General features: G+C 42.8%; 1 protein-coding gene across 1 annotated transcript in view; it reads left to right on the top strand.

The window, feature by feature from the left end:
- SLC15A5 (solute carrier family 15 member 5) overlaps positions 1 to 23,077 on the top strand; it is a 374,719-nt gene that overhangs the window by 311,665 nt on the left and 39,977 nt on the right. The window contains exon 6 of the mRNA XM_085650569.1: positions 11,184 to 11,372. Coding sequence (XP_085506695.1) covers positions 11,184 to 11,372 — 189 coding nt within the window. The remainder of the gene's footprint in view (positions 1 to 11,183; positions 11,373 to 23,077) is intronic.

Genomic DNA, 23,077 nt, shown 5'->3' with positions numbered 1-23,077 from the left:
GATTAGCGTAACATTTTGGTGGCCTGGTGTGGACAGATGTGTGGAGATATATGTGAGAGAGTGTGTGGCATGTGCAGTGAGTGACAAATCACTGGTTAGTTTTCCCTGTCCAGTGGAAGCCATACCTGTTCCAGAGAAACCTTGGTACAAGCTGGGTTTAGATATCATAGGATCAATGCATGTATTGGATGAACGGAATAGATATGGTTTGGTGCTGATGCATTATGGATCATGGTGGCCTGAAGTGTAGTTTGTTCGATCAGCTAATACTGAGAATTGATGGGGTTCTTACAGTCTTTGTTTTTGAGAGAGGGTGCCCCTGTAAAGCTGTTTATTGATAACAGGGTGCAGTTTGTGTCAAAGGAATTCCATAATGCATGTCTAATTGGGGTTTAAAACACATAACAACCTTTTTATACCATCCGTGCAGCAATCATTTGGTGGAACAGAGTCATTATGGACAACATTTAGCTATCTTTGGCTAATGGTCAGTATTGGAGAATAGAGCCCTTAGATTTAATGTGGGCAATTCGCACCACACCTAATGCAACACCAAATGTGTCCCCTTTTGCATTAAAGGGTAGGTTAGCTGTGACCAAGTTAGTGAGACCTTGTATGTGTGATTTGACTGTATCTGAAGAGAAACGTGAGCAGGTGAAGATCAGTTGTGAAAAAGCTCAGAGAAATTATGTTAGCAAAGAGGCTGACAAGGGGAAGACAACAGATGGATTTCAAAGTTAGAGTTTAATACTTAAAGGTCAGTCAAAGTTTTTCAGTCCAAAGTAAATTCTTGGTGGCAAGTATCTGGTCGTGAAACTAAGTGATGGGAAATGGTGGAACAAAGAGGAATTGTTCAAACAAAGAGGAAGAAAAAACTTTCTTACCAGCCAGAGAAAACTTGTATCTGTTGCTGTGGGTGAAAGGATCCTTAGATGGGAAGAGGAAATAAGGCCACCTGCAAAGTTCAAGGACTATGAATAAACTTGCTGGTATCTATTATTGCTATTTTCTTTATCTTAGGTATTAGTGTTTTTATGTTTTTTTTATATGATTCTTTCAGATTCTTCTTAAGTGTTTATTTGAAAGGGGAAAGATGTGTTGGGGTCTGTAGTAGAATGTTGTATTAGTTGCCATGACAACAATGACAATGGTGATTGAATGTAGAAACATTATGGTTTAAATACATACCAGGCAGTTGCATGATGTTTCCAGCCCTACATGTTATGCGGGAGACATCTGGAGTGAATAGCGAAATTTTCACTGAGTCCTGGGTCACTCAGGACATTTCAGTAGGGTATCTGGTTACACTGGTAAGATTGCCTGTTCATAATCCAGTATGTAAATGCAAACGTCCAATAGTTATGCTTTGCTTAATGCTTGTGATTAGGTTGTTTATCATCATCTGGCAAAAATGCAAGCATTGCCACCTACAAAGTAAATGGCCCAACTATAAGGTGTCTGATTCACAGGCTGGGATGCATTGTCATTGAAAATTAAATTTCCAGTCAGTATCTCCAAATAAATCTGACTATTATGAGTATTTACCATCAGAATGTGGAATAATGTGCAACCCAGAATTACCATGTACAATTCCTCATGTGGTTCAGGGGTGGCTCCTCTGTTGGAGCGGAGGAGCGTCGCACCACTTAAATCACTCCCAAATGAAAAATGAAAAGGTAATTTATTACTATTTGTTTCTGTCCTGAACAGAGCATCAGGATGGGGCAGGGCTTGCTGAGTGACAGCAGCAAGGAGGAGGGTGGGCTGCATGTGCACTGTTTAAAGTGTGCATGTGTTCTTGGCCAGCCGTCTTATGATGGCCAGCCACACATATGCTCTTTAAACATGTCTATCCCACCTGGGTTAGAGTCAGTGCAGGCCTCCAGAGAGCTGTGGAGCACCGTGTGAGGCCGCTGCGTTCAGTCAGGGTGCTGCTCTCATGCTGCATGAGAGTAGTACCATGATTGGTCAAGAGAGTTTCCTGATGGTCAGGCTGCAGTTGAAGAAAGAAAAGGTCTGGTGTGGAGGACTTGGTAAGTGTTTGATTTAATTTATTTTTAAATTTTATTTGCGTTCCCGCCCATCAAGTTCCCCGTAGATGCTAGCCGGCACAGATGTGGTATCCCCATTCCAGGTACAAATCTGCTTCCATTTACCATATGCTGTGAGCAGGAGGTAAATAGAAATGGGGTGATAGGTGCAGGATAGATGGTTGGAGGCAGGAGAGGGTGCAGGGCCGGAATGGGAATAGCAACCGGCCCAAGAGATTGCTGGTAATATTAGAACATGTGGATTCTTGTGCTGGACTACCAAAATGTAAATGTTATTCCCTAAAAACTTGTGATAGGCGATAATTATCACACCCCATAAATATTGAACACCTATTTTTAATGCGTGCAGTAATTATCACATCCATTTGTGGCCAAGATATAATGAGGGCATCAGTTTCTGGTCTTAGTTCAGCTAGGAAGGAATCAAGTTATACTGGTTCAGCATGAACTATGTATATATACATGAATTGCAGAAACAAGGTCCTGCTCTGTGTCACATGTCACTCATATATACACGTTTGGACTTATAGTAATGATTTTATGGACTATTACATGCATCTATTTCTGTATAATATTAGCACTAACAGAGCTATAACATTGTGAGAAATGCCATTTTCAATGTTGTAAGCCAGAGCTGTGTTTCCCAAAAGAGGGTTTAAGATCACTACATCATGCATCATGTGAAAGTGTCACCTTTGGTTAATTCCATGTGCATATGCATATTCCTAAGGTGAGGGAACTTACTAAGGTACATGTGGGTTGATCTTTATGGCTCACATACATTGCATGTATGCATTTTCTAAGTTTTGTCTAATTTATTTTGTCATAAGTCTGATTTGTCCTATTTGAAGTGTACCAAAGGTATGTATGCTGTTGTAGCAATCTATGACTTCCTTACCTTTTCAAGTCTATTTTTGAAACTTGTTGAAAAGTTCAATAAAATTGGAAATTTTTCTTCAAATGGAGTTGTGAGGTATTACCTCACTCTGCAGGCACCCAATATATCATTGACCAGTCAGTGTTTTTACTTGTAAAAAGGAAAAGTTCTTCAATACATAAACAATAATTAATACAATGCTTTAATTTATAAATATATACAAGAAGGGTAAACACACCTATGGTGACATCCTCCTAACATTTCACACCCCTAGCAAGCCCCGAGCCTTAAGTCGATGATATCTCCCCATGTATACATAATTTAATGGGGTGTAGTTATAAAAAAGCAGCTTTATTGATGTTATCAGAGTGTCAGCACATTAACACAATAAACAAATGCAACTTGATTAAAATCTCTAAGGATGATACAATGTTTCAATGACATTCTTTAGGTCACTGTTAACTTTATGAGTGTCAATAAAGCATCTCAAACATTTCAATGATCTTCTGTAAAACATATAAAAAGTCACTGTTAATTTTGGCATTAAAAATAAAGCATTTCAAAATGTTTCAGAGACCTTTATTAAACATGTAATATTTCACTGTTAATTTTGTCAATGTCAATAAAGCATTACAATTTACAATAAACTATCTGCATAAGACTTCCTTTTATTTTTGTAAATTCTGCTATTCGGCCTTAGAACCCACCAACAAGGATGCCTGCACTCAAGATTCTTTTGGCAAAATCCTAAGTTCCAGGACACCTGAAAAACGTAAACATTTCTACTTTGGGCATCAATATAGGCCCCAGGGAGACTTGGGGAGATGCTTGTGGGGCTCTTTGTGGTCATTTTATGGGGGATTCTGCACTTCTGGTAGCCCCGCAAAACTTAAGAAAACTATTGAAAGTGCCCCTGCCCAGTCAGGGGCACCATCAAAGATAAATGCACTGATTTTGTAATGGGGCACACCCTTTGCCTTCTGTGGTATTTGTTCAGCGGCCTACACACAGCAAAATAATATATTTTCTTTTTAAAATATGGGTGTCCGCCCCAATTGAGCACCCAACTGCAACTTCATTAGGGGCTACCGGTAGCCCCAGGAGCCTCACAACCCCTCCTGACTCCCCATGTGCTTGAAACCATTCCTGGGTGCAATGCAGGAGCCAACTTCCTCTTGAGCATGGGGGTGGAAGAACACCCAACCTGATCTTCTACATCCTTGGTCCTCAGGGAGATGGGGGCGCATGGGGATTGATGAGATGAGAACATGGTGGCACTCATACCTTGTTCTTTCTCTTTGTTTCTTTTGAAACAAAGTCAGCATCATTGTTTGCAGTGGTTCATGAGAACAATGAACAGGAAAAGGAGGGGGCACCATATGCTCCCCCTTGGCCCTTTTCTAGTCTGGGGCCATGGGTCTTCCCAGGGAGTTTGTCAAGCTCTAGAAGATTAGTATTTGAACATCTATTACCTGCCATTCCCCCTGGAGAGTAAATTTCCTCCTGTTTTTTCTGAGCCTCAATTGGGCTTATTCACATGATCTTAGGTTAATTCTACTCCTGATGCCAGGCCCTAGGCACCAGGAGAGTTGATGTTAATAATTTAAGAGTGTGCTCTTTCTGCACTTTAGCTTTATGCTCGGGACCTGTACTCTGTCTAGAGCCTGGTGTTCACCTCAGCCTGGGATCCCTTCCAGTGACACCCAGCAGTCCCCTAGGCAGAACAGACAGAATATCCTCCCCTGCCTGTGCCTTTTTGGTCCCAATGCCTTTGTGGCCACTTAAAGGGCACTCTTGTGATAACCAAAGTCAGAGGGAAACTTTACTATGAGGTAACCCTTCTGCAGGTTCAGTACTCAGCAGTTCCAGTTCAATTCTGGGATGACACAGTATCACTCCACGTCACTCCCAACCCTCCTGTGCCATGCCACATTTCAAGATGGTGACTTGAAATGGTTTGTGGTAAGATCTTCTCTGGGGGACCAAACCCTACCTGTAGGCCTGTAATTGGCTCCAAAGGTCTGGCCTTTCTCCTATGGTTTTTGTGGTGGAACAGGTACAAGCACTACTTTGCTGGGGAGGCCTATGTGGGGATATGGGGCGACCATTGATCTTTCATCTGACCAGCAGAGGAATTTACTTTTCCCAACAGGGGGAAAAAAAGCCTGGAATCAAAATAGGAGGTGACATTGATTCTGCACTTGGGATCTATTTTTACAATTCAATCAGTGTGTCGCATTAGTCTCTAGGCCTAACTGCGGCAAAACTATACTATGGTTCAGATATTGCCCATAATGTACCACTAAGTAAGCACATACTTGTTTCAGTTAAGCACTACAGGCCCTCATGGCATGAATCCCCTCACATAATAAGGCCTATACCAGGTCATTAACTATCCCTGAAGGGTCCTTTCTGCAACAGGCGACCTATGTGCAAATACAGGGCCTAGCTGGGCGGTAGTCCCACTCCCTCAACCTGCTCATGTGTGCACACGTGCGCATGTGCAGCCAACCCAGACCCTCTTACCATAATTAGTGCTGCAAAGTTTACAATGAGTGAGGCTCAGTTAGTAAGACTCACTCACCGTAAAAGTCCAGCAGACCTGTGATTCAAAAGCAAAACATCTAGGGGGTTAAATGAGTTAGGACCTATTTTCCTACATGCTCAAAATGATGTGAATAAACACTGTTTTCATCAGGGAAAAATGATAGTAGACTGCAGGAGTAGCTTCTCATACACTTGGTAGATTGGGAAGTAACCTTTGCGCTATTTTGAAGTTAAAATGCACCCGATTGTTTCAGAATTGTGCTAATATCCTAAACCAAACAAAGACGGCTGCACTGATCATAGGTCTCTTCCTTTTATTTATCAATGCTCCTGAAACCTAGAGCAAATGTCTTGTCAAAGCATATTAAGCAACAAGCCAACAACTATGATACTCAAAAGTTTACCAACCACAATGGTTATTTACTACTAATGTAGAAACAAGTTGATATTAGAGAACCGAGGCAAATTGCTTAGAGAAGCAGAATAAAGTATAGCTATTTTAAAATCCATCATAAAGGGCATTTTTTCCCTGAGCAATTATTTAAAATGTGTCTTCAACCAGATACTGAACTGAATGTGTCAGTTGTCATCAAACCAAATTAACGTAATATTACTTACATTTTAATATTGCTTACATTGTTAGAAAGAATATCGACTGATAATCACTGGCTCTCAATCTGCAAGAGAGCCAATGCTTGGCAATCTTCAAGAGTTCTCTAGTAGGACATATTAATATGCATAGGAAACTATGGATTTTCACTTATTTAGCAGCAGTAAGCATGTGCATGTTTAGTAAACTGAGAACTTTGCATGCGCCAAATAATGAAGAATGGAGAAAAGAAATGTTGCGAGGGCCATTTTTCCAAAACTCAGGGGCTTATTTATGAGCCTTGTATCACTTTTACACCGCCGTTGCATAACGTTTTGTGACTCACTGGCGGCGTAACAAACACACCGTGTTGGGCCCTATATACAAAGTGACGCATCCATGGAGATGCGTCACTTTGTAAACCCCTGTACCACATTATACCTGCGCCAGGTAAAATGCATGCAGGCTCGGCGTTCCACCGTAAAAAGCCTCGTAAAAGTGGTGCGTTGAAATCTATAAGATTCAGTGCGCCACTTCTAGGATGCCATTACGTCAATTTCTTATGCCTGCCTCACAGCAGGCGTAAGGGTGATGCAGGCCTGCCCCATGTGAAAGGACACATTGCTTGAGTTGCGTCTGTTTTTATACACACCCCAGTAATGCGTCACTTTTGCACCGACAGATACGTCAGAAATACTACTGTATCTGTCATTTCTTGCGACATGATGCGTCATACAGTAAATATGACGTATCCATCATGCCGTAAGGAGGGCACACTGAGAGGTGACGCATTACTGTTTACACGCAGCAATGCATCACTTCTCATAAATAAGGCCTTCTATTAACAGAGTATGAGTTCAAATGTATGTCTATGTGAGTAGTTGTGGGCAATGGTGCCCCATACACAGGAAATTATGTTTTTATTCAATACATACTGTAGATTAATGATTAATGAATGATTCGAAAATACATTACTTTTCTTTAATTTGTTTAATTGCTTTCATGTACCTTTTCGGTGTACTGACACTCTGGCTATAATATGGTTACGGTGAATATTGTATTTGTTTATATTCTTTTACAAGTGTTTTAAAAATATATTTCATTTGATACTTAGGATCATTTAGGACTACTAATTTCTTATCTATTGTCATTTAACATTGGAAAATATATCATATTATATTATTTGAGTTTTCAGTAATAAACATTATGTTTCTTGTCATATAATGTTTACATAGGTCATGTATTATATGGGATAAAGTACCCCCTGGTGTACATGATAGTATATTGCAAGTCGCCTCAGAATTCCATACGTTTATAAAGGAACTCAGCCTTTGGCCTCGTTTCTCTGTAAGGTAATGGAACTCCTCGGTGACTTGCAATATGCTTATAATGTACGGCAGGGATTACTTTATACCTTATATAATGATACAGGAATGTTTAAAAGGCACAGGCTCTCAAAATATTATTTTTTCGACAAAACATGCAAAACAACAGAGTTGGCTGTGGTCTCGATCAACAGTCTTTGGAATAAAATAGCCAAACTGGACTTTTAAAAACATTAAATTGCCAGTGCAATTTAAAGGTGATTGGAAAATGTGTTCGGGAAGAACTCAAGCTCAAAAGTAGCCATGAGTCAACATGTATAGTCACTTTACAAAAATGCTGAAAAAATAAACACTTGCTCACTAACAATAAAAGTAACCATTTTCACATTTTGAGAGGAAAAAATGCTTTCATTATTATTATTATTATTATTATTAAATGAAATTTGTAGAGCGCACTGACACCATGGGTTTCCTGGCGCTATAGGACAAAGGTGATACACAATCTGGGGTTAATGCACGGTTAGCAGGGTGGGGGAAAGATAAAGGTTTTGAGCAGCTTCCTAAAATGAAGGAGGGAGCTGCTCGATTTGATGATCAGGGGAAGGGAGTTCCAGAACTTCGGTGCCAAAAGGGCGAACCTTCGTCCGCCAAATTTGTTGGTTCTGGTTTTGGGTATGACAAGTGATTTAAGATGAGCAGAGCGAAGATCGCGATTTGGACAGTAGGGAGTGATGAGGGAAGTCAGAAAAGCAGGGCTGGGGCAGTGGAGGGCTTTGAACGTGAGGCAGCCCAACTTGAAGGCCACCCTCTGTTCTATGGGCAGCCAATGTAGTTTATGCATCAGAGGTTTGGCAGATTGCCATTTTGGAGATTTGAAGATGATACGAGCTGCCTGGTTTTGGACCACCTGAAGGCGGTGGAGAAGGGTTGTGGGAAGTCCGTGGTAGATGCAGTTGGAAAAGTCCAAGCGGGAGAGCACAAGAGATATGATTACTTGAATCAGAGCAAGTGGGGGGAGCAGGTGACTGACCTTCCGGATCTTTCTGAGTTGGAAGGAACAGGATGAAATCACGGAGCCGACATGAGGTCGGAGAGAGAGTTCGGCGTCGATAGTCACGCCGAGACTTTTTACAGAGATCGAAGGGGTCGGTGGGAGGCCCAGTTCAGTGGGCCAGAACTGGGTTCCCCAGAAAGAGGGGCTGGAGCCCGGGAGAAGAAGCTCGGTTTTCCCGGGGTTCAGCTTCAATTGGTTGGAATTCATCCAATCTTGGATGTGGAGCATAACGGAGTGAAAGTTATCTATCGCATTGGGGGAGTTGAGTGGAAAGATGATCTGCAGATCGTCGGCATAGATATAAACTGTGATGTCCCAGTTACGGAGTGAGTGGAGTAAGGGCCGAAGGTATAGATTGAACAGTAAAGGTGACAGGGAGGAGCCCTGGGGAACTCCGCAGGTTGTGGGGGTCTTGAGTGCTGTGTAGGGGCCCAGCCGGACGGCTTGGGTTCTACCAGACAAGAAAGACCGGATCCAGCTGAGGGCGGGGTTCCTGGATGCCAGCCTGTTCGACACGGTTGAGCAAGATGTTATGGTCAACCATGTCGAACGCGGCCGAAAGGTCCAGGAGAACGAGGGCCTGGGGGTCCCTGAGTCGGCATTTCTCCTCAGCGTGTCGAGAACAGCTAAGATGACGGCTTCAGTAGAAAATGAAGGCCTGAAGCCGGCCTGATTAGGCTCCAGGTAGCAAAAGGTCTCAATAAAGTTGGAGAGGCATCTAGTGACATGTGCTTCGAGAAGTTTTGAGAAATAGGGCAGAAGCGATATGGGGCGATAGTTGGAGAGTTCCGCTGAGTCCGCGCCAGGTTTTTTAAGTAGCCGGACTAGGATGGCCTCTTTGAAGGAACTGGGAACAGTACCTGTGCTGAGCGAGCCATTCAAGAGAGGTAGGATGCATTCAGGTAAGGAATGACATACACTTCGTAGGATTGAGGGTGGGCAGTCATCGTTCGGGGAACCTGATTTTATCCGGGACGCAAGCTGTACTAGGGAAATAGAGTTGATGGGGGGGAATTCGGTGAAGGCGGAAGGGTTGTTAAGGGGAGTTTCCGGAGTGGTGATCTGAGGGACGGTGGAGATCAATGCCTTGATTTTATTAATTTTTTCAACGAAGAAGAGGTTGAGAGGGTCACAAGTTTCTTGGGTGGGGGTTTGGCCTGGGAGGGTTCTGTCGTCAGATGTCAGTTCGTTCATGATTTTAAAAATGTCTTTAGATTTGTTGTCCGAAGAAGAGATTCGGTCCGAAAAGTGGTTTGATTTGGCTGAAAGTATTGCGATTTTGTAGTCTCTGCGGGCTGAGGTGTATTGTGATCTGGCTGGTATGGAGTACTTGCGTCTCCATGCCCTTGCTAGCTGACGTACCTTCAGTTTAAGTTTTTTGAGGTCGTCCGAGAACCAATGGTGGGAGTTGTGGTGTCTGGTCGGGGGAAATTTGATTAAGGGGGCAAATTGGTCACTGGCTGACTGCAGCCAGAAGCATATGTCACTTTCTAATTTGTCAATGTTGGTTCGCGAAACGAGGGCAGGGCGGGTGTCTGAGATAGTCGCAAGAAATCCTTCGGAGTCATAGACGTTCCATTTGCGAGATAGACCACCGGCCATCAGTGGGGTGGGGGGATTGCCACTGATCGTAAGGGTGGTATCTATTAAGTGGTGGTCTGACCAAGTACAGGGTGAGACGGAGGGGGGAGAAAGAGTTAGGTTTTGGGTCCATATTTGGTCTAGAATGTGGCCCTTAATATGTGTAGGCGAGGTGATTTGTTGAGACAGGTTGAGGCTAGTGAGAGCCTCGAAGACCTCCAAGGCGTGGGGCCCAGCGTTGATGTCATTAAACCAGTAATTAAGGTCGCCGAAAAGGGCGAATCTGGGGTGAGAAGTGAGAAGGTTGATCAACTGATCGGTCAGGGTGGCCGCGAAGGAAGGCATCGGTTGGGGGGGCGATAAAGAAGAAGGAGAGTTAAGGCCCCGCTATCCGTTTTTAGACTGAAGATAAGGTTATCTACTCCCAGGAGTGAGATGGATGGAGTAGAGATGAAGTTAAGGCGTTTGGAGATTAGGCAAAGAACAAAATAAGCTAGGTTGTATGGGGATCTAAGATGCGAACAGTGTTAGCTACCCGTTACAAGTCTTGAGGTGGGGATTGTGGTACAGTACTGGGCAGACATCTGCCTCATTTTCCCCCAATGGTTGTCGGTAAACCTGCTCATTCAATACTGCTGCATTGTCTTCAGTATGTTGTATGCCACCATCTACAGGAGTGTAGGTATCAATGTTACAGCAAGTGCAGCAGCACCAGGACTAAGGAATCTAACGGGCCCGGGCACCGCAATCATGATAGCCTTTTACTATCAACTGCAGGGGGTGTTCATTTGCCTTGCTTAGATTATGGCTCATGAATCCCTTGCTACGCCACTGTTCAGAGCACCAGATTCCTTAGTGGTCCTCTCCAAACATTTGTTGCACCCAGCTGGTTCCAAATTTCTCTCATATCAACAAAAACAATGCGCCCCTCCCTCAATACAACTAAGCAGTTAATATACAAAGGAAAGGAAATCTTCGGGTTCGTTTAACTAAAAATAGCATTTGCATATGAATTATGCTTTGGAGGTATCAATATCAAATATTTGGCATGGTGCGTTTCTGCAAATTCCAGCAGTTCATTTGAGTGTGGAATGATATCATTCGAAACAACACATTCTCATACTGTTACCTTTTTAGCATTTTCTTTTCTTTTTCCCAGTTTTAGGTCATCTTTGCGCTGCCCTTTCAATGGTGGTAGCTGGGTTCTTCGAAATCCACAGGAAGACGTTCCCACAAGTTGAGCAGACACTCTCTGGCAAGGTGCTGCTAGTCTCCTCAATGCCTTGCTTCCAGCTGGCTCCTCAGTACATCTTGCTTGGTTTGGCTGAAGCATTGGTTACTCCTGCTTGTAAGTATTCTATTTCCTTCTGAAGCATTAGACAAAAATAATTACTTTTTTTCTTTTCCACCTCACAAACTCAGAGAACAGATAAAAATAAAGAGCAAATTACAGCTTTACTTTCACGCCAAAGATTTTCTCTCAATTTCAGAAAGCTACTTGAAGTCCTGAAACGTTCTGTGAGCATTTACTAATTTCCCAGTTTATGATGTTGGAAATTATCATATTTCAAATCCTACTGATGTAATGCAGTTACATTTTCTCCTTTCAGTTCGCAATTTCCTCACTAAATTGGAACTGTGATCAAAATGCGGTATTGCTAGGTTGTGTCAGTCATAGCTAAATGTATTTTGCCAAGGATTTAGTGACCTCTATGAAATATGTTTATGAGTTGTGCACGTGGTCCAACTGAACTTTTATTAAATCTGTGCACATAAAATATTGTCTACTTTCAGAATCATAGGGTGGCATTATAGTATTTCAATGCCCAGTTAGCATTGCTCCCGCCATCCCATAGCAAACAATGTGCTCTGCTTTGAACAAGCGAGAGCACCCTTTGCTTTTTACATGCAGGGAGCTGCATGTTAGCAGCTCGCTGGGTGTAAAAACCAATGCTGGTTCCCGCAGGAGTCAGGAGCCGTCTGGATTCGCAGGGGCCTTCAGTCTCCTTCTTGATCCGTTTCACTGTCCACATCAGTTCGGGCAGGGAAACAGGGAATCAGATCAAAGTCTGCTCCTAGCCGGCAGGAGCTTCGGCAGGAGCATTTTCAAAGCTCCCGCCCGCAGGGTAAATTTGGAAAATGCTCCTACTAGTAAGCCCCACATAGTGGGATTGCTGAGAGGTGGTTGCAGGTCACGCCCCTTTCTCCACCATTCTGCAAATGTGCCTCTCGGTGCACTGCTGGTGGGGGGATGAGGTCTCCTTGCCTCCTGAGGGCCTCAGGAGTAAAGGGGACTTCATCCCCATGCAGCAGTGTGCCAGGAGGCGCATTTGCAGAGTGGTGGAGAACGGGGTTAGGTCTCTGATCACCTCTCAGCATTCCAGCTGTGTGGGGCTTACTGTAGGGAACACAAGGGCTAGTTGGCCCCCAAGGATACTCAAGACCCAAGGGTCAAGTCAAGTCAAAAGCAATGTTTATTTAGACCATAGTCTTCAAACAATGATAAAAACCCAGTTATAAATAATAAATCAATACAGATTCTTCACCAGTTCCTTTCAAATTAATGACCTATAGGCAGAAAGGTAACGGCACAAATACCCCACACAGGGTGACACAGTAACATAATTAATTAATATATTCAATGTAACCCCCTAAAACTAATAAAATTCACATTATTTAAATTTATATTAATCGAAAGAAAAAGAAAAATACATATTAATATGATTCAACTTTTAAAATCACTAAAACACCTTCAGTTTCTCCCTAAAGAGAATTTTTATTGCTTTCATATAGTTTCCGATTGCAATTGCAATCTCAAGATTAGGCATATCTGTAGGTAGGGCTACTGCCTGATCCCGTGACCTCATTTTATATTTTAAAAAGATTGGGTGTAGGAATAATTTATGCTGGGCTAAAACTGAAACACAATCTACCAATATGTGCAAAATATCGCTTTTTGTTCCCAACCTACATTTACAGTTTCCATCAGACTGAATCATTTCTGCTTTTATTGTCTCATTTGTCCGCCAAGGATTAATGCCAATTCTTAATCTTAAGATTTCACATCTAAGCCAATAGTTGGGTAATGTGTCCAGATAAGGATACCAGGCTTCATTCAACCACGGGACCTCATACATTGTACTTATTTTTTTCTTCTCAGATACTCCATATCTACACTTCTAGACAATTCCTGCCCTTGGGATCTGAGTGCGCTGTTAGTAAATTCTGCATGCAGTGATTGTTGACAGATTCTCACCTTTAGGTTCTCACCAACCATAAGCAGTTTCTTACTAGTCCCCTTAGCCCATTTTAAGCTACTAGACTGAATCTCCTTTCTGCACCATTGTGAGACCTTCTGTACTGCACCAGGGTACTGGCATTTCCAGAAAGTCACTTGAGTATGTATGCTCCATGATGTTGTCCCTAGCTCAATTATAATGGCCTGGATCATTGCTGAGCCTGGTAGTGACAATATGATTTTTAAGCACTTCACTTCCTCTTCATGCCCCAAATAGAAGGTCACCAGGTGGCACGTTTGCAGAGTGGAGGATAAGGAGGGCGTGACCACCAAAAACCTCTCAGCAAACCTACTGTGTGGGACTTGCTGGAGGTAACAGGAGGGGTAGTTGGCCCTCAAGGACCCTCAGTAGCCAAGGGGACTTCCTCCCCCTACTAGCAGTGAGTCAGGAGGTGTGTTTGCAGAGTTGTGTAGAAAGGGGGTGTGGCCTGCTATCCAATCTCATCAATCCTGCTGTATGGGACTCACTGGAGGTAATAGGAGGTGTAATTGGCCCCCAAGGACGTCCCTGGGGGCACCCCACCCCTCTTGTAACCTCCAGTAAGTCCCACACAGCAGGATTGCTGAGAAGTCAAAGGCCACACCCCCTTTCTCCATCACTCTGCAAACGTGCCACTCAGCACACTACCAGTTGGTGGATAAAGTCCCTTTGGTTCCAGAGAGACCTTGGCGGCCAAGAAGACCTCCTTGTAGTAGGACTCAGTTAAAGGTGGGTGCCCCGGTGGAACAGGGAGAATCCCTGGGCCCCTGTAACCCCAGCCAGCTACTGGAATCCTGCAAGTACCAGCATTGCTCCCGCCCATAAGGAGCAGTTATTCATGCTTTCTCGGTGAAGAAGCAATATCTTGATCTGTTTCCCTGTCCACATCAGTTTGGGCAGGGAAACAGGGAATCAGATAAAAAGTCTGCTCCTAGCCAAATGGAGCTTCAGCGGGAACATTTTCAAAGCTACCGCCCGCAGGGTAAGTTTGGTGTAAGTTTGGAAAATGCTTCTACCAGGCAGGAGCAACACACAATTTCCACAATGTCCTGGAAGGGGCCTCTCAGGGACATAGCTAGTGAGCCGGCCCAGGGGATGGCGACTCTGGTGCCATAGAAAGTATGGGGTGGGGGTCTGTGCAGCCCCCTCTCTTTTAATTAGTTTAGAAGCCCTGGAAAATGGGGTCCCTGAGGCCGATTATAGCCAGGGGAGGGGGCTGCACACCACCTCCCCTAAAAAACACTCCAGGACCTGGGGGATGGGGCCCATGTGGTCAAAAGAAGTGCTCGGGTTTGGGAGTCACACACCCTCCTCCACTCAAAAACGTAGTTCAGGCCTTTGTGGATGGGGTGGGATGGATGACAGGTGCAGGTAGTATGATCTTTAGCGCTTTCTTAGATTTTGGATGTTTTTACTCCTGTTGAATAGAATGTGCACTGAGCTTAGTAGATTCTTTTGAGTACTCTATGGTGTATTTCTCTTGAGAGTTTCACAGTTTGCAAATACTGTGGTAGCAATGAATTCTCTCCATTGTTTACAGTACTCAGTTTTCTACTGACATCAACCTTTCTTAATGTATGTTCTCTGTGTGTCAGGGTTTTGACCTGTTTGTAGTAGGGCATTTTTTTGGAATTGGCATTCACTATTTTGGCTTTCTCTGAACACTTTACAGATTGAACACCGTGCTCAATGAGGGTTTGCCACATATCTGTGGTTGATTGTTAATGTGATCTATTCTACGTGTAAACCCATAGCAATATATACAGCAATATGTGGGAAAACCAAGCTTGGGTGATGTCTTCAGTGATGTCATCAGTGATATTATCAAAGATGTCATCAAAGATGTCATTAGTTTTGTCATCAGTTATGTCATAAATGATGTCACAGAACATGTCATGAGTGATGTCATATGTGAGGCCATCAGCAGTGCATCATGGGAGCAATTGTTATAGTTAATGCTGCTAGCTATAACTTGGTGAATTCTTGTATTTTGTTTTACAAATTACTTAACTATAACTTCACTTTAATCTTTGTTATTTTCAGTGAAATTCTGTTTTTTTTAAAGGAAAACAGATATTTTTATTACACCTAGCTATAACGTTGCCTTAACCTTTGTTTTTATGTGAATTTCTAGGAATTGTTTTTAAAGAATTTTTGGGGGGGAGTTTATGTATGGTAGAATGACTTTATAATAATTCTGGTGTTCAGACATTATTTTAGCTTTTTACTTTTATCATCTATGTTGTTTGCACTGTTTCCCTTTTTTCCCCTGCTTAAGTTCTCTTGTGAGACTCTCGCGAGCTCCAGAGAAGGGTACCAAATAGATGTATATTAGGTGACAGTCGTCTCTTTTGAGACCTCTCTCTCAAATGATAGGTGAGCATTGTAGTGAGTGGGGAGGGACAGGCCTCTATTTTGAGATCTCTCTCTCAGATGACAGGTGTACTTACTAGGGTATGGGGAGGGACTAACCTCTCCTTTTAGACCTCTTTCTCAGATAACAGGTGTGCCTAGTAGGACAGGTGTCTCCAACGAATCGATTGTGAGATACAAGTAGGCCGCTGACACTTACAGAATATCTCACAGCCTTAAGTAATTTTTTTAAAAGCCCAGTGTCACATTTTTAAAAAAAAGTTAAGTGAAGGCTGTGTTTAGTTTACATTATTCTCATCAGGCTGTAGATATTAGGGCCTGCAAATGAGCTTTGCTGAGTCAGATTTATGACCCAGGCTGGGATACACAAGTGAAGAAGTGAAGCACTTATGTATTTAACTCTTAAATATGTCATTTTTAAATCAATATTAGAGCGTGAGAACAAAATGATGTTTCTAAATGCTTAAATGGTAGAACATTAAAAATGAAACGCTACCTTATAGGTTAACTCTTCATTTTAATTTTCTCCCATTTCAAAGTGTTGCATTTACAAACAGCAGACCTCTTGCTCCCATTGGCCAGTAGGTACTATGCCATATTTATTAATGAAAAAAAGTCTCCACTTTCAACTGAGCTAATTATGTCTTAATGTTTTATGAAGCAGGTTTCTTCACTTTAAATTCCTCACATTTAACCAAATAGTGTTATATGTATGTCACCTTGTCTGCAGGCCACAAGATGTCTAGCGTTTGTAAAGGTGACACTTGAAAATGGGATACAATTTAAATGATGAGTTTTATGGAATCCATATAAGCATAAAGTTAACACTTCATTTTAATTTCCCCCCCATTCAAAGTATTGCATTCAGACACAGTCAGCATCATGCTACCAGTGGCTGGAAGACATGGTGCTATAGTTATAACTGAAATATACAGCCAAATCTTTTAAGCGGGGAGAGATTGAAAGTACAGAAAAAGTTTCAGAATCATGATCATGTAAGCAGAACGTTATCCGCACTTTCAATTTCTCCCATTTAAAAAAATCGTAATATTTTTGGATTATACATGTAACAGTGCCACATATGATCAAAGGCATTCCAGTGCCACAAGTACATACGACATAGACTCTCAGTCACCCATATACCTTTATCTCATTCATGCGCATATATGTTCATACATCCCCAAAGACCACACTTTCAGTGACACACATGGCAGTCCTGTCATAGTGCCCCTAGTCAAAATATTTTGTTCAAACCTTATCTGGTTCTGTGGATATTATGGTTAGCATCAATGCAAGTGGACGTGAGGGTGTCCCGTAACCATGCTTGAGTTGCTTAGCCTTCAGTAGAACATGATTTTCACTGATCAGAACTAGTTCTCAGGTCAGAAAAGGTTGGAGACTCCTGGTAGTAGGGTAGTGGGATGGTATAGTCTCTCCTTTGGAGGGACTAGCCTCTCCTTTGAGACCTATCTTTCAGATGACGGGTGTGAGTAGTAGGATATTTGTGGATGGCATGGTCTCTCCTTTGAGTCCTTCCTCTCAAATGACAGGTGTGCGTAGTTGTGAGTAGGGAGGGACTGGCCTCTCCTTTCACACAAATCTCTCAAACAACAGGTATGTGTAGTAGGGTGTGTGGATGGATTAGCCTCCCTTTTAGATCTCTCTCTCAGATAATGGGCATGTGTAGAAAGGTGTATGGGAAGTGACTGGCCTCTCCTTGGAGCTCTCTCTCTCTCAGATAATGGGTGTGTGTAGTAGTGTATGGGGAGGGACTTGTCTCTCCTTTCAGACTTCTCTCTCAGATGTCGGGTGTGCATAGTAGGGTGTGTAAATGAACTGGCCTCTCCTTCAAGACCTCTCCCTCAGATGATAGGTGTGCATAGCAGGGTGTGTAGATCGACTGGCCTCTTCTTTCAGATCTCTCTCTCAGACGAAATATGTGTGTAGTAGGGTGTATGGGAAGTGACAGACCTCTTAACCACAATAAGCCCTACTAGTGCTGGGGCCGAGGGAATGAGAGAGGTTTTTGGGCGTTCCGTTTGTGCTCTCCCCTATAAATACAACAACCACCAAAAACAAACGCGCCCCGGGTACTCAAGCCCTAATTCTAGACTCTTACACCCTATTGTGTATGAATTTCCTCATCAATGTTGGGCAATGCTTCAACTAACGGCCAACCCAACTTATCCAATTCTATGGATTTTACAAAGAATATGTAAAAAATAATTGGGATGGCCTCACACACCCCCCGGTTATCAGAATTTATCACTGGCCATCTCGCATTTGCCAAAGCATCCTCTAATGGGGAGCCGGCCCCTCATTCAGGGCTGTGTAAGTCATTAGAAGAGAACCAAGGGAAAAAGGAGTGTCCAAAGAAAATAAATCCCTACCGCCTACCATCCAAACCTTGCTAGTCTTAATTCTGTGAGGGAAGAGGGATGATTAAAAAGAGAAAAGAGGACAATTAAAGCCCTGTTATGGTGCTAGTGTCCACATATGGTCAGGTTAACATGTTTCAGCCCTTTTTTGGCCCCAAACGGGGTCCAGGGCTTTCTTCAGGACCAGGTTGTACCCTATAGAACCCTATAGTCCCTCCTCCCGACATCAGGAGGAGGCCAGTGAATGCACCATAAGTGATTCAGTGAGGGTGACCTTTGATGAAAGTGTAACTATAAGGCTCTCTGTCTGCTCCTCCATGAGGCAAAATATTCCCAGAATTAGAGAGTAACTTTCTAGAATAGAAGGATTTGATTGGACAGACCGAAGAGTAGCAATCTGGTATTGTATGCGTGAAATTAGAAAGCATGTGTAATAAATGTAGGGAAGTACTGTGTGGTCATAGGAGAGATGCTATTTGAGATGTCACCAGTCATTTCAACAGTGATGTCACTGGCCATTGTTTTTTTCAGTGTATTTGTAAGGTTTTTTAAGTGCTAATTCCTAACTATAATGTCCCTGTAACCTTTGTTTTTTTTTTTGCGAATATATATATTATCTACTGGCGGTCGCCAGTAGATAGTTATAGTTAGGACCAAGTTCCCATAGGAAATCTGAAAATTCTATTTTGAATAACTTTGGCGCCGGTTGACTTATCTTCGTGAACTTTTCAAAACTAATGGGGCGCTCCGCTCAGCTCCTACCCTGAAAGTCTCGGGGGGATTCGTCAAGCAGGGGCCGAGAAAAAAGGGGGGTCCCAAAACGAGTTTTCCCCATGCATTTTCCCATGGGACTTTTAGTCGAAGGTACAGCCCGAACGGCTGAACAGAACTACTTGAAATTTGGCAAAGAGGTAGTCCTCAGGTCAGGCATGTGCCTTTTGCATATATGGTGTAAATCCGTTCAGTAGTTCCTGAGAAAATCAAAAGTAAAATCACATATATATCTGGGCGGAGCCTAACCACACATCTCATCGTGAAATCTGATTGGCTGTCAGCACTTCATCCAAGAAGTGTTGGCAGCCATCTTGGGACCAATATACATGATAGCACCTCATTAAAAAGCATTGCAGTTAATAGAAGGTTTTAAGACTTTAGTTACATTATAAATCGTTTGTTGATGGTACCATACTCATTTTAGGAATTGTGGTGTGTTCTAAGGTGATTTTACCATGTGAAAAAGCCTTCTGCTGTGATATCATGAATCATGTTTGAGAGAAAACTATTTTCTCATGCTATTCCCACAGAGGTTTGGAAGGTGATCTATAAGCTAAACTGAGAGCATATTTTCTGTAAATTCACATTATCTTTCTCAGTCATGTGAGAATGAAGTCTGACATTCTCAGTAAAACATGTACATCTTCTCTTCCAGTCTTTATTTCGACTTAATGTCATAAAAGACACATATAAAAACACAGTTCATCATAAAAATACATCAAAGAGAGGAATAGATAAAAAACACAGGTCATCATCATATACTTCCATTGGAGCTACACAATTGACGTGTACACAGAACATTTAACACTGAAAACCAGAAACAGCAGGATCTTAGATCACTACTTAAATGGTATTCCGACTCGACCTAAAAAAAAGAAATATCTGTCTTCCATAAAAACAAGCTAAAACTATAAAAGAGTTCCACAATTATACTGGGTTTACTTTAGGGCGGCTGGAGAGCTTTCAATTTTCCAACTCTTATTGTCCACATCCATTTTAAAAATGTTGCTGTCGCTATCACTATTGTTTCGGAACAATCAGTTTGAAATATTCTCAGTGCAGTACTACCCTTTTGAATGCATACTGTTCTTATCCATTTATGACGGGGAGCCTTGTATTCAGGACAGATAAACAGAACATGAGCTATGGTTTCTGGGTGAGTTAAACAGAAAGGACACATTAAGTCGCTTTTACTATGTGCCCATTTACAGGTAACCGTATTCAATGGGAGGGTACCTACCCTGAACTGATGGAATAGTTTCCTATCATGAGGCTTAGTGATCAGATCCCAGTACATCTCATATCCGGGGGTGTGTTTCAGCTCCAAAAAAGCCTTAGTAAATGATGGAGCAGTGTGTGACTTGAACTCCTCCTGGGAGATGAAAGACCAGTAAGCCTCTTTTAACTGTTGTTTGGTAGGAAATGGTGTCTCCTGAGGATTGTCCCATAGATCACTCATACCTAAAGATTTAAGTAGGGTTTTGACCTTTCTAAACCATAGAATTTTACCCCCTGTGTCCATGTCGCGCGTTTCCAGTAATGCTTGCGCATAGTGATGCAATTCTGGGGTTACCCACAGTCTTCTCCAATATGCAATTGGTCTAAATCTGCAAATGTTTTCTAAACTCTGACAGCCCAGATCCAAGCGCAGAGGTAAAATTGGTGTGGAATGTGGAAGCCCTGTTATGCAGCGGAGAAATTTATTGTGTACTTTTTGTAAACCTGCTATATCAGACGACCCCCACAGTTCCGCTCCATATAACATGCAAGATCTTACTTTTGAATCGTAAATTTTTAACACTGGGGCTACAGGTTTGGTGGCTGACAACTTAAATTCTCTTAGAAGGGCACCAGATAGTTGTACATGCTTTGAAATTAGGTGGGCCACATGCGGCTTCCACTGTAGCCTAGAGCCCAAAGTGATGCCCAGGTAGCTAAAGCTATCAGTCTGCTCTAACGGTACACCATTCATAAAGACTCTACCCCTAATGTTCCTATGCCTATGCATCGTCATAAATTTGGTTTTAGAGACATTAACAGAGAGGCCATAATCGAAACAGAATTTTTCAAAACAGTCTATTGCCTTTTGAAGCCCTTCCTGGGTCTTGGATAAAAGAAGGGTATCATTGACAAACACTAGCAGGGGGACGGGGATGCCGTTCTGTTTGGGTGCGTCAGTAGTAGAGCCCCTATAATAATCAGTAACTCTATTTATATATAGTGTGAATAGTGTGGGTGCCAGCACACACCCTTGCCGCACACCCCTTTCCGTTGGAAATCTGTCTGTTACCTGGCTCGAGTTACCCCATCTGACCTGCGCGTAGTTGTTTTCATGTAGTTTTATCAAAACTGCAAGCAGTTCTGGTGGGATACCCTGTTCATGAAGCGCTCTCCACAACCTATCTCTTGGGACTAGGTCAAATGCAGCCTTTAGATCAACAAAGGCTGCATAAAGTGTGCCACCCCCCAGAACCACCCATTTCCAATATATTGTGGAAAATCTAAAAACTTGGTCTACCGTGCCGGTCAGAGGTCGAAAACCAGCCTGTAGGGTAGACATAACTCCCGAGTCCTCAATCCAATTCTGGACCCTGAGAAGTACCATTCTAGCCACAACCTTCTGAATACAGGCTATTAGGCTAATTGGTCTGTAGTTTCCCGGATCGGCACGGTCACCCTTTTTAAAAATTGGTATGATTTCTGCTCCCCGCCATATGTCTGGCACCGTTGTGCCATCAACAATAGTGTTCGCCAGTAGTTCGATGTAAGGGACCCAGACTGATTTACTATGCAGAAACAAATCTGCAGGAATTTTATCTAGGCCTGGGGCCCTTCCCTTAGGTATTAGGTTAAGGGCACATTCAACATCTTTCTTGGTGAAGACTAAAGTATTAGCTGATATGGGACGGCAAACGGGGTCCTGGGCTGGTGTTGGGACGTTATTTGTGTTAGCAAACTGGGACTTGAAGTGCTTAACCCAAAGTTCTGGCGGGACATAATTAACCGGGGTTGGTTTACTATTCCCGTGCCCCACCTTACAAGATGCCAGAAGTCCGTCATATCTCTGGACTTACTGGCTACCAATAGCTCCTCCCAGTATTTATAATCCCACACTTTTTTCGCAACATTTTGTGTCCATTTATAATGGTTCCTTGCCGCCCGAATGGCCTCCCTGTCAGTGGATCGCACTGCATCAGCTAAAGATTTGTATGCAAACCTGCAGTTTTTATCATACCATGACTCTGGTTTTCTTTTTCCTTTACCAGAGTTCCCCTTCCTCGGAATACTAAAATATTTACTTAGTTTAAAAAAAAGGGTCGAGTGAATGTGGACTACCCTGCTGCCGTAATCCTCATAATCCAGCTGCCCCTGTATTTCAATGATTGCTTCACTAATCAAGTCATTCATTTCGCTAATGGTTGCGGGTTTGCCGAGACACTCTGCCCATCTTACCCGCCGAGTATCATTTCCAATGACAATGTCATCTACAGTATCATCTGATATTAACCCCTGCCCGTTGAGAAGCTGTAGCTGTAGCTCAAGACTGAGAGGATTGTGATCGCTTTCAATACGATGAATTACGGTCATATCACGAATTGATGACCAAGATTCAAGATTGCCCAGAATATAATCAATTCTGCTGGTACTTAGTCCATTATTAAAAGTTGGATTACCCCGCTCATCCCCTCGTGTCCTACCGTTCACTGCTCTCAACCCATGTTCTAGACTGAAGGTCTTAAGTTGTAAGGCTGCCTGTGTCCACCGTTTAATAGGAGGTAGACTGAGGGGGGGGATTTGCCAACAGATATCCTCTGCCTCAGTGAGCTCTAGATCCATATGGTCCAGAGGCTCATAGGAGCAGTTGAAATCTCCACAGATTAATATATTAGCACCTCCCCTCCACGTGCTAACATGGTGTCCCAGTGCTGCCACAACTTCTGACGATTTCCCTCCCGGCTTTCCCCTAGCGTACACGTTAAGAATAATAAGTTCTCCGAATGAGGGAGAATTTAACTTTATCCCCAGAATATCACTTGAGTCAATTGCTAGTTGTGTGGTTGTAAATCCATCATCCTGTTTTACCCAAGTGGTCAGTCCCCCCCTGGGTCTTCCTTTGTTTGTTTTAGTTGCAGCAATTGCGAAGTGAAGATACCCTGGTCTATATTGGGGTTCTAATGCCCATGTTTCTTGCATGCAAATAATCATATAATTATAAATAAAGGTAGCCCAATCCCTGGAGGCCATCTTGT

The sequence above is a fragment of the Triturus cristatus genome, chromosome 4_1 (assembly GCF_964204655.1).
Source record: "Triturus cristatus chromosome 4_1, aTriCri1.1, whole genome shotgun sequence".
Classification (NCBI taxonomy): domain Eukaryota; kingdom Metazoa; phylum Chordata; class Amphibia; order Caudata; family Salamandridae; genus Triturus; species Triturus cristatus.
The sequence above is the reverse complement of the archived record's forward strand: the minus strand, read 5'-3'. Positions and strand labels throughout refer to the sequence as shown.